General features: G+C 37.4%; 2 protein-coding genes across 6 annotated transcripts in view; one reads left to right on the forward strand and one right to left on the reverse strand.

Moving 5' to 3' along the window:
* LOC125679686 (ribonuclease 3-like) overlaps positions 1-8,598 on the reverse strand; it is a 50,198-nt gene extending 41,600 nt beyond the window's left edge. For 2 of the 5 annotated variants that reach the window (XM_048919110.2, XM_056155180.1), the window contains exon 1: positions 8,339-8,598. In XM_048919110.2, coding sequence (XP_048775067.2) covers positions 8,339-8,380 — 42 coding nt within the window. In that variant the 5' untranslated portion in view covers positions 8,381-8,598. Of the gene's footprint in view, positions 1-2,376; positions 2,583-2,731; positions 2,940-8,338 lie in introns of those variants that run through there. The other 3 variants (XR_008800187.1, XM_056155183.1, XM_056155182.1) reach the window with 3 other exon arrangements.
* Positions 8,566-12,500, forward strand: part of LOC125679596 (crystallin J1A-like) — an 8,793-nt gene continuing 4,858 nt past the window's right edge. The window contains exons 1-6 of the mRNA XM_048918906.2: positions 8,566-8,863; positions 9,488-9,664; positions 9,769-9,867; positions 10,678-10,773; positions 10,957-11,110; position 12,500. The exon at position 12,500 is cut by the window's right edge and continues 196 nt beyond it. Of these exons, the coding sequence (XP_048774863.1) occupies positions 8,800-8,863; positions 9,488-9,664; positions 9,769-9,867; positions 10,678-10,773; positions 10,957-11,110; position 12,500 (591 nt within the window). The 5' untranslated portion in view covers positions 8,566-8,799. The remainder of the gene's footprint in view (positions 8,864-9,487; positions 9,665-9,768; positions 9,868-10,677; positions 10,774-10,956; positions 11,111-12,499) is intronic.

Genomic DNA, 12,500 nt, shown 5'->3' on the forward strand with positions numbered 1-12,500 from the left:
AACAATAGTAAAAAAACATAAATAAGTTATTGAGATATTTCTATTTATAATTTATCACAGCTTTATTATAGAGAGAGAGAGAGAGAGAGAGAGAGAGAGAGAGTTACTGAGATATTTCTATTTATAATTTATCAGGCTTTATATTTATAGAGAGAGAGAGAGAAAGAGAGAGTTATTGAGATATTTCTATTTATAATTTATCACTGTTTTATATTTATAAAGAGAGAGAGAGAGAGAGAGAGAGAGAGAGAGAGAGAGTTATGAGTTGTTGAGCTATTTATAATTTATCAGGGTTTTATATTTAGAGAGAGAGAGAGAGAGAGAGAGAGAGAGAGAAATGTAAAACTGTAGCAGTAATATAGATGAAATAATATGGCATGGCAATAGTGTTGCATACGTATGACAATAATTACTCATTTAGTCAATGATTGAGAGTAAGGGAGAAAGAGAAAGGGGGGGGGGGGGGGGGGGGGTAGACTAGCTATGTGTCAGCTTCTGTTTGGGATACCATTGTTACACAAACACTATGTCCACAGAAACCCTAAAGAGAGAGAGAGGAGGGGGTGTAGACTTCGTGTCAGCTTCTGTTTGGGATGTCATCGTTACACAAACACTATGTCCACAGAAACCCTAAAGAGAGAGAGAGAGGAGGGGGGGTGTAGACTTCGTGTCAGCTTCTGTTTGGGATACCACCATTACGCAAACATTACAGCTACAGAAACCCTACAGACGGCCCATATTGAGGGGTATCTTGATCATTCTTCATTTGGTTGTACATTTACACAGATCTACTTGTATTTATTCATTCTCTCCAAACATGGATATTTTACCTACTACACCCACGAGGTAGCAGGTCATTCCGTCCCACAGTCGGTCCGTCCCTAGTCGATCCGTCCCATTGTCGATTCAGCTCATTTTGCTTAGTCGATCCGGCCCCTCCAATTTTTTTTTATCTCAGATATAATAAATGAATAATTACTTAAGACAAAGGGACGTTTTTGCATATATATTGCAGTTAGTTATCAAAATTAGATAACTGGCGATGGTGTACAGTAGATTTATAGCGCAGACTGCCCAGTAGGGCCCCTGCTATTAGATAACTGCCGAAGTTAATAAAATTGTTTATTTAGGATTTATAATTTTTGTTTGAAGTGCGATGGTTATGAAAATGTGTGCTCATTAATTATTGTAGAAACATCGTTATTTAACTTTGAATAGCAATCAATGTAAATGTGTGTCCCCTGTCCACTAATCATTGTGAAAACACCTTGGTGAAAACAGTTTTATAACTGCATTGTTGTGCAACCTTTGATAATTAATTACGAGCTTACAGTAACCTAACTATTCTTTGTAGTGAAAATGAAGCCCACTTTATCGAATATTGTGATGTGTATGATGATCTTAGAAAAAGCTGTCAAATATCAAAACAGCATATTATTGTCATCCTACCTGATGACAGAAGATATCAGCGGCACACACACCATGAAGATGAAATACGCAGATGAATTAAACCAATTCAGTACTGTAAATAGCTTGGAAAAAAAGTAATTATTTTTCTGGGCCAGATCGACTAGGGGACGTATTAACTATGGGACGGATAGTCTAGGGACGGATCGGTAATGGGACGAATCGACTAAGGGACGGATTGATAATGGGACGGAACGTCTAGAAAGCATATCCACTGCGAACTCCCAGGACACCAGCAAGTGCCCGGAAACGCCGGGTAATATTATATTTAGGAAATTATTTATATACGATATATAACAATTTAATTAGAAGTTTTAAAAACCAAAGGTTTAGAAATGGGTTCAACCTGTCATTTGCAATACATAAATATGACCAAGTTTGAAGGTTTACGGGAAATAGAAATGCGGTATGCATGTAGGTAGCAGAGTTCTTGAAATTTCTTTTGAAGTGTCAGACATTTGGTCCGATACTGTTAGAAATAGTGTCAGCCCAAACAAAAGTTTGTCAGTCCAGAAAAAAATGCATTGCTTTTGAGGTTTTTATAAATTTTATTTATAATCAACTACATGTGTTATTGTATTCAATCTCCATCTCAGCTATACGTTCATAAATTCTCCTTTCATACCCTTTCGCATCTTCCTCACACTCTGAATCTTCTTCAATTCACCGAGTCACTTTTTGCTCCATTTCTCTCTCGTCCTCCACTTCTGTCCCATCCTCCACTTTTCTCTCATCCTCCACTTCTCTTTAACCCTCCACTTCTCTCTCACCCTCCACTTTTCTCTCTATCCTGTCTATTCCTCTCAACTTCTTTCTCATCTTCCTCTGTCCTCTGCAATCGTTTAAATTACTCTCTCTCACTTTGACCCGGGTGTAGTTGGTCTCGCGACTTTGAGCAGATTATGTCACCTAGTAATAGGCAAAACCCCATCAAACAAAAGTCATTGTCTCCCAGATTCCCGGTTTCTTTTCTCCTCGTAGTTCTCACAACAGATTCCTCGTTTACGTTTCAATGTCTTGCCGGATTTAGCATCGGTTTGAAAATTTATGGGCCACATGGCCGCCATTTTTCCCGGTAAAAAACGGACTTCGATCCCGATCTTTTATCGGCCATCAGGACCGACAATTAAGTAATTTGTGTCGGACATTTACTACTTTTATCGGATAATCCGACATTACCGACACTTTTCAAGAACTCTGAGGTAGAAATTTTAATAATTTTTTTTTTGCACAAATCAAGACACTAAGCATAATTTGTAATAACCTGAGAAATTTCCTGTGTATATCATAAAATATACACAACAACTGATCTCTTGGCCAGGTAAATTCCAGGTAAATAACATTGACCATGGATAAGCTCCGCCCACATTCAGTGATCCGTGGAGCAACCATATGGTGTGTTTTTTGGGTCTTTAAATTTCCATGATCAGCATCTTGACAATATTCATGCCTGTCATAATGTACAGAGTGAGACTGTACACAAAATCACACCATGCTGTCACGCCTGTAGATTAAAATTCACATAAAAAGAAAAATCACATAGATTTTCAGGTATAGTCCAATAATTCACTCCAATCGAAGTCCATTGTTTTGATTGCATGACATGTCCATTTCCTACTGCTGGACTTTGATATGTTTGGCAAATCTCAGACAAAAGTGCTAATTGCATGGTTGTGGTCAAAAATAGGTCAAACAGGTGTTTTGTTTTATGAAGAAACCATTTGCAAGCCATAATTGTCATAGCTTACTGGACACCTTTTGAATTTCAAATTGACTTTAGTTCAAATGAATAAAAAGTAAACAAAATAATATTAAGGCTATACTGCCCTTGCACCCACTTCTTTTCTTGTATCAAATCAATGTCACTGCTCATTAACTAATACTACAAATTATCATCTGCACAAAAACTATCATGGGCTATCAAAACTTTGATATCGTGTTGCTGCAGTGTGTAAATTCAGAATAAAACAGACTTTGGCAGTTACTCTATATTTACTCTGCAATTCAAAGTGTAACAGAGTGAAGTATACGCTTCGGCTGAGGATCGTACCTGGGACTGACCAGCGCTCTACCAATATGCCGATCAAGCTAAAGGGTTAACCCACAAGCTAGAGCTAGTAGTAGTAAAAGGTTAACCCACAAGACAGAGCTAGCAGTAGTAAAAGGTTAACCAACAAGCCAGAGCTAGTAGTAATAAAGGGTTAACCCACAAGCCAGAGCTAGTAGTAGTTAAGGGTTAACCCACAAGACAGAGCTAGCAGTAGTAAAGGGTTAATCCACAAGACAGAGCTAGCAGTAGTAAAGGGTTAACGGCCACAAGTCAGAGCTAGCAGTAGTAAAGGGTTAACCCACAAGCCAGAGCTAGTAGTAGTAAAAGGTTAACCCACAAGACAGAGCTAGCAGTAATAAAGGGTTAACCCACAAGACAGAGCTAGCAGTAGTAAAGGGTTAACCCACAAGACAGAGCTAGCAGTAATAAAGGGTAAACCCACAAGACAGAGCTAGCAGTAGTAAAGGGTTAACCCACAAGACAGAGCTAGCAGTAATAAAGGGTAAACCCACAAGACAGAGCTAGCAGTAGTAAAGGGTTAACCCACAAGACAGAGCTAGCAGTAATAAAGGGTAAACCCACAAGACAGAGCTAGCAGTAGTAAAGGGTTAACCCACAAGACAGAGCTAGCAGTAGTAAAGGGTTAACCCACAAGACAGAGCTAGCAGTAATAAAGGGTAAACCCACAAGACAGAGCTAGCAGTAGTAAAGGGTTAACCCACAAGACAGAGCTAGTAGTACAGGGTTTGACACTAAGGCACGTCCGACCGACTGAGTCTACTAAATGATAGGTCCGGTCGGGTAAAATGTTGATTTACTAGTCCGACTGGTCGTGTTGAAAAAATAAACAAGAAACTTTACTTTAAACCATAAGATATTTTATTCTTAACTAAAAAAGAATAACTGTAGAGTTTGCGAGCAATTTTGAATCGCATGATGACACAATCTCTATTTTTAGTTCTAATAAATAAGTCGCGGTCGGAAGTGATGTTTTATGACATCTACTCGATGTTAATGTGTGTAAAGTTATGTTTTAGATGAATTTATTTTCATTTTGTTAAAAACCCAGTTTATTTGAATCAAATATAAGAAAGTGTTTATCAAATTAATCGTAAACAGCTATTTTTCAGTGTTGACATATGTGCAGGAATGTCTCTATATTCAAATACGACTTCTCGTCCTCAAGGAAAGATGTCCCATTAGAGAAAAAAAGTAAAAGGTTGGGAAGAAACCAAGCAAGACTTATGAAATAGAGATTTTAAAAAATGGTTGAGGCCATTTTATTTTAAATTGACTAGAGAATTTCCATTTCGGGTAGAATTTAAAGAAACAAAAAATGTGTTTGAAAATGAAAGCGTTAAATTGAATGACGAGACTAAAGCTCTATTTTGAGACAATTAAGTACGTTTTAGTTCATGCAAACTTAATGTTTGTCATTTGAATTAAGTACATTTAAATATGGAGAAACTATCAGTTTCTGGAAAGTTGGTCGGGGCAAGTGGATGTAAGGTCAGGTCTAGCAAAAATCATTTAAAGTAGCCCGACTGGTCTAGTGCTAAAAAAAGTAAATGTCAAACCCTGTAGTAGTAAAAGGTTAACCCACAAGACAGAGCTAGCAGTAGTAAAGGGTTAACCCACAAGACAGAGCTAGCAGTAATAAAGGGTTAACCCACAAGACAGAGCTAGCAGTAGTAAAGGGTTAACCCACAAGACAGAGCTAGCAGTAGTAAAGGGTTGTTACCCACAAGACAGAGCCAGCAGTAGTAAAGGGTTAACCCACAAGCCAGAGCTAGCAGTAGTAAAGGGTTAACCCACAAGACAGAGCTAGTAGTAATAAAAGGTTAACCCACAAGACAGAGCTAGCAGTAGTAAAGGGTTAACCCACAAGACAGAGCTAGCAGTAGTAAAGGGTTAACCCACAAGACAGAGCTAGTAGTAGTAAAGGGTTAACCCACAAGACAGAGCTAGCAGTAGTAAAGGGTTAACCCACAAGACAGAGCTAGCAGTAGTAAAGGGTTAACCCACAAGACAGAGCTAGTAGTAGTAAAAGGTTAACCCACAAGCCAGAGCTAGCAGTAGTAAAGGGTTAACCCACAAGCCAGAGCTAGCAGTAGTAAAGGGTTAACCCACAAGACAGAGCTAGCAGTAGTAAAGGGTTAACCCACAAGACAGAGCTAGCAGTAGTAAAGGGTTAACCCACAAGCCAGAGCTAGTAGTAGTAAAAGGTTAACCCACAAGACAGAGCTAGCAGTAATAAAGGGTTAACCCACAAGACAGAGCTAGCAGTAGTAAAGGGTTAACCCACAAGACAGAGCTATCAGTAGTAAAGGGTTAACCCACAAGACAGAGCTAGCAGTAGTAAAGGGTTAACCCACAAGACAGAGCTAGCAGTAGTAAAGGGTTAACCCACAAGACAGAGCTAGCAGTAGTAAAGGGTTAACCCACAAGACAGAGCTAGTAGTAGTAAAGGGTTAACCCACAAGACAGAGCTAGTAGTAGTAAAGGGTTAACCCACAAGACAGAGCTAGCAGTAGTAAAGGGTTAACCCACAAGACAGAGTTAGCAGTAGTAAAGGGTTAACCCACAAGACAGAGCTAGCAGTAGTAAAGGGTTAACCCACAAGACAGAGCTAGTAGTAGTAAAGGGTTAACCCACAAGACAGAGCTAGCAGTAGTAAAGGGTTAACCCACAAGACAGAGCTAGCAGTAGTAAAGGGTTAACCCACAAGACAGAGCTAGTAGTAGTAAAGGGTTAATCCACAAGACAGAGCTAGCAGTAGTAAAGGGTTAACGGCCACAAGCCAGAGCTAGTAGTAGTAAAGGGTTAACCCACAAGCCAGAGCCAGTAGTAGTAAAAGGTTAACCCACAAGACAGAGCTAGTAGTAGTAAAAGGTTAACCCACAAAACAGAGTTAGCAGTAATAAAGTGTTAACCCACAAGACAGAGCTAGCAGTAGTAAAGGGTTAACGGCCACAAGCCAGAGCTAGCAGTAATAAAGGGTTAACCCACAAGACAGAGCTAGCAGTAGTAAAAGGTTAACCCACAAGACAGAGCTAGTAGTAGTAAAAGGTTAACCCACAAGACAGAGCTAGCAGTAATAAAGGGTTAACCCACAAGACAGAGCTAGCAGTAGTAAAGGGTTAACCCACAAGACAGAGCTAGCAGTAGTAAAGGGTTAACCCACAAAACAGAGCTAGCAGTAGTAAAGGGTTAACCCACAAGACAGAGCTAGTAGTAGTAAAGGGTTAACCCACAAGACAGAGCTAGCAGTAGTAAAGGGTTAACCCACAAGACAGAGCTAGCAGTAGTAAAGGGTTAACCCACAAGACAGAGCTAGCAGTAGTAAAGGGTTAACCCACAAGACAGAGCTAGTAGTAGTAAAGGGTTAATCCACAAGACAGTGCTAGCAGTAGTAAAGGGTTAACGGCCACAAGCCAGAGCTAGTAGTAGTAAAGGGTTAACCCACAAGCCAGAGCCAGTAGTAGTAAAAGGTTAACCCACAAGACAGAGCTAGTAGTAGTAAAAGGTTAACCCACAAAACAGAGTTAGCAGTAATAAAGTGTTAACCCACAAGACAGAGCTAGCAGTAGTAAAGGGTTAACCCACAAGACAGAGCTAGCAGTAATAAAGGGTTAACCCACAAGACAGAGCTAGCAGTAGTAAAGGGTTAACCCACAAGACAGTTAGTAGTAGTAAAAGGTTAACCCACAAGACAGAGCTAGTAGTAGTAAAAGGTTAACCCACAAGACAGAGCTAGCAGTAATAAAGGGTTAACCCACAAGACAGAGCTAGCAGTAGTAAAGGGTTAACCCACAAGACAGAGCTAGCAGTAGTAAAGGGTTAACCCACAAGACAGAGCTAGCAGTAGTAAAGGGTTAACCCACAAAACAGAGCTAGCAGTAGTAGAGGCCATGCACTACCACCATGACCACTAAGGCCTTTAAGGTAGCTTATTACACTAAAATGTTATTTAATGCCTCATTAAAACACCTCGTATGAAGTATGATTTCACCTTGAAAAGAGTGATACAAGCTCTCAATTGTTTTATATAAAAAATAAATTGTGATTTTTCCCAGGATGATAAAAAAGGTGTTTTGTTTGCAATAAGAGATTATAGAGTCCAAATTTTGCTGTGATTTGGTACATGATATGAACATCTAATAAAACATACCTAAAAGATTCAGATATAAATGTTATAATTATTTAGAAAAATATATTTAATAAATATGAAAATTGTAAACGTTATTTGTTAATATTTTTTAAATCTATGGATAGAATCTTCAAAAAACATGTCCGTTATAAAACAGATATATATAGAAGAAATATATTATAAAAAGAAATTGAAACGAAATGACTAAATTTAAGATATAATTATTATATTCAAACGTGAGAAAAAAGTACCGATCCCGATCTGAGTCCTTATTCCTTGCCCTATATGCTTTCGATGGTGAAATTATTCTTCATAAGAGGTGTTTTAATGAGCCATTAAATAAAAATTTAGCGTAATGAGCTACCGCAATACGATATCAACATGATGGGATTTATATATTCTCGCTTTGACGAATACTGAAATTCTCCTCAATGACAAGTAATTATATGTGCAATTATTTTTATAGATTAATAGTCTTGGAATTCTCTCTCCCATCACAGCTGAGCAAGCCTCAGAAGGTTGCTGTTATTGAAAAATATTTTTCAAAATCTTTTGTTCTCCCTGGTTTAATTTAAAAAAAAAAAAAACACATATGAACACATCAAATTATCTATCTTTAGTAATCCAAAGTTTGGTAGGCTAGAATTGAAGAAAATATGTACTGTACTTACCCTTCCATCATTTCTTATTCCTTGGTTTCCAAAAAAATTCATGATGATGGAAAAATACTAATTGTTATCTTCAGTGCTACATACTACTGGGCAAGAAAGTGCGGACGATTTCGTTTACTGTAACGGTACAATAAATAACTATAGTCATACTCAATCTCAGACTCATTCCCCAACTCCTCTTCTTTTTCAGGGACCCATTTTTGTAATGACGAACCCGATTATAAAACAACTCCATCGGGTTCGACAATCTATACTGTGTCAGAAAACAGAACACAGTACTTACCTTGTTACATGATAGTAGGCCAGAGTAAATGTTCTGAATTCTGACACAGTGACAGAGTTTGCAGCAGTGACTACTGTCCCTCAAACTTAGCTGCAGAAGCAGTGGTCCTATGCATTCGTAGAACAAACACATCATGTTATTCAAGTAAATCAAAGGCAGATTCAGACTGTTCAAGCTAATGGCAACTTTGGAAGAGAGAAAGATAGGTGCCATAGTGGGGGCACTAGTGGCCGATGCCGCAGGTAAAATGTTAGATTTACAGGTATTCGAATTTTAAATTTATAAGTTACAGGTACTAAAATATTAAAGTTACAGGTATTAAAATATGAAATTTACAGGTATTCAACAGCTGTTCAAGTATTAAATTTATAAGTTACAAGTACTAAATATCAAAGTATTCAAATTTCATATACTAGAATTTAAAATTACAGGTTACCGTACTAAAATGTTAAACTTACAGGTATTAAGTTAATAAACCTATACATTACAGGTACTAAGATATAAACTTATGAGTTACTAGTCTTTTAAAAAATAATGTAAACATTTTAAGTTTCAAGTACTTACAAGTCATATGTACTACAATACATATATATGAAATATCAAATATATATAGAGTTATAAGTACTAAAGTATAAATGTACAGGTGTATAAGTTTTACCGGTAAGTTACTAGATTATTAAAAATGTATATGTTATAGTACCTATAACATATACATTTTAAATATTCTATTTTTTTATTAAAAATATTTAAAAAAAAAAAAAAAAAAAAGACATGTATGTTAGAGGTACTAAAATATTTAACTTACAAGTTTTAGAGAAAACAATTCAACAATTTTTCACATCTACTTTTTTGTTTTCAATTTTTAGCACAACCCATTCACTGGAATTACAAGACAGCAGATTTAGATGACTTTCTACGGGACAAAGAGGAGATAGCATTCTTAGAGCCCTCCAGAAACCCGTTCTATTGTATTCAGACAGGAAAACACAGCTGCTATGGAGATCAGTCCGTCAATATTCTGAGGTCACTTGTGGAAAATGGAGGTACATTTACGTATGGGTTTTCTCCAGAAAATAATTTGGAAACTTTTGATATGCTATAATATTAAGATTGCTTTGGTACACTTTACATATCTTTAAATATTTAGGGGTCAATATTGAAAAACTGAAAAAGTCTACGTACGAGTTGTTTGGTCCAAACACAGAGTATGAAAATGAAGATAATGCTACATATAAAGATAAATCCGGTAAGTGTAGCTGTATATCTGTGATGTATACCATTTCATACGCTCCTGAAATGCATTGTTTTATTTGATATCTTTTTAAAAGAATAAATTAAGAAATATCAAATGAGCTTTTCTGATCACCCTTTGTCAGTTGTCTGTCTGTCGATCTGTCTGTAAACTTTTCATACTTTTGACTTCTTCTCCAGAACCACTGGACCAATTTCAACCAAACTAGGTACAAATCATCCTTGGGTGAAGGGGATTCAAGTTTGTTCAAATAAAGAATCATGCCCCCTTCAAAGGGGAGATAATCACAAAAATGTAAAAATAGGGTGGAGTCATTTAAAATTTTTCTCAAGAACCACTGGGCCAGAAAGGCTGAAATTTATATTAAAGCTTCTTGACATAGTGGAGATTCAAGTTTGTTAAAATCATGACTTCAGGGGTAGGGTGGGGCCACAGATGGGAATCATTTTTTTACAAGCAAAATATAGGGAAAATCTTTCAAAGTCTTCTTCTCAAGAACCCTGGAGGTAGGGTTGGGCTACAATAGGGGATCAAAGTTTTACATGCTGATATCTTGGAAAATCATCTTCTCCAGAACTAATGGGCCAATTTCAACCAAACTTAGCAGATTGCAGCCTTACTGTCTTTCACTGAGTGCTTTTAAAACAAAGTTTCTCTGCGATCACTTTTTGTCAGCGCCCATTGAAGTATTAATTGTCAGCAATGCTGACCTTCCAATGAGGATTTTCTGATCAGGGCGACTAGGTTTATATCACTAATTCACTCTGTTGTTGATCAGATGACTATGTCTTTCTACTGACTTAGATGTGGTAAAGAAGGTGTACCCGATTAAATCAAAGTGGCGACATGCTGGCATCAAGTCATTCCTAAAAAATTATAAAGAAGGAGCAGAAGTCACAGGTTTGAATTTAAAACTCAAAGTAGTTCTGTATATATGCATTTGATGTTTTAGTAAGTTCTTGTAATGCAATTTAAACCAGTCTTTGTACATGCATATAACGTATCTTCACGTTTTAGTATATTTAAACCCGCAGCAAGGAAATGCACTGCAATAAGATCATCAAAGAGATTGTCTGCTTTCAGGAATTGAGGACAATCAGATGGACTGTGTGCTCAATATGGTCAGTGTGGTGGCCCTTTATGCTGGTCGGCCAGAGATGTTGGACAAAGTAGAGGAGGTCATCACGATGACCCAGAACTCGGACATCAACGTGGCCGTCGCCTTCACCGCAGCCAGGTGGATCTCTCAAGTCTTCTAAATAATTCTCTACCAATTAGATTTCAAGATCTGTTAATGTGATTAGATTGATTGAAGATCTTTGTTTTCTCTTGTTATAAAAATGCATGATCAATATCTTTTAAAAAGAAATAGAACAGTTGAAAAACATTAGGTAACCTTAGTCGCTCAGAGGATGACCTAATTCACTCACTGGTCATGGTGGCTCAGTGGAAGAAGAGAATTTGCTTCGTAACCGGGAGGTCGTGCACTCCTCGTGCCTTGGCTGTGTCAAACCTAAGACATAAATATAGGTAGTGATTGCTCCTTTGCTAAATGCTCGGCATTCAGAAGTGAGAATCACGTGTCTTTCAGATAAGACCTTAAAAATGGAGGTCCTGTGTCGCAGCAGGCATTGGCACGTTCAAGCACCCTCACTCCTATGGCTGTAAACGTTAAGTATGGGTCCGAATTTGTGGTACTTCACCTATATGACTGATGAAGTCTCAATATGAATGGAAAATTCTCGGCGATACATAAAACAATCAATCGATCTAACTCGCTCAGGTTATAACTTAACTCCCTCTGGTTATAACCTAACTCACTCAGGTTATAACCTAACTCACTCAGGTTATAACCTACTTTGCTCAAATTATGACTTAACTCACTCAGGTTATAACTTAACTCACTTGGGTTATAATCTAACTCACTCAAGTTATAACCTAACTCACTCAAGTTATAACTTAACTGACTCAGGTTATAACTTAACTCACTCAGGTGACCCGTTGCATTCCATGTACATTTGTCATAAAATTTCAACCATTTTTGACATCTTCACAAAAAGTGCATATCACTTAATAACTGTGCCATCATTAGAGTAGTCAAAGGGAACAAAAATCCTAAATTTCATTGTCCCTCCCAATTTAAGGAGCAAGGGGTAAAACATCTGATCACAGTATAATAATTTTTAAATCTTCTTTACTTGTGGACATATGGCATAAAAATTGGGTGCATAATTTTAGTTTTATCTGAGCCGCGGCTAAGTAATTGTGATTGGAGAAGCTTAGCAGGTTGCTTGTGACAAGTCAATGTGTTAAAAAAGAAACCATAGTTGTTTTGTCAAGGTCATTAGTAAGGTTAGAAATATTTTCAAGGCAATAGCTTTGTAACAGGGCGATATCAAAAGTGGACAATTAGTCCTGATCTGGAATCAAGGTCATATGGTCAAGAATGTTTGTTGCAGGCCACAACAGGTGTCCTCTGGGTACTCTGGTTTCCTCTCGCATCAATGACCCCTTCACCCCAAATTCTCAGCTGAGATGAAGGATTTAAGTTGTTGAACTTGTTTGTTAATTGTTGTAAAGGAAAGTTAAACTATAAAATGAACACAACATGCTTGTTTTATTTCAGG

The sequence above is a fragment of the Ostrea edulis genome, chromosome 2 (assembly GCF_947568905.1).
Source record: "Ostrea edulis chromosome 2, xbOstEdul1.1, whole genome shotgun sequence".
Classification (NCBI taxonomy): Eukaryota; Metazoa; Mollusca; class Bivalvia; order Ostreida; family Ostreidae; genus Ostrea; species Ostrea edulis.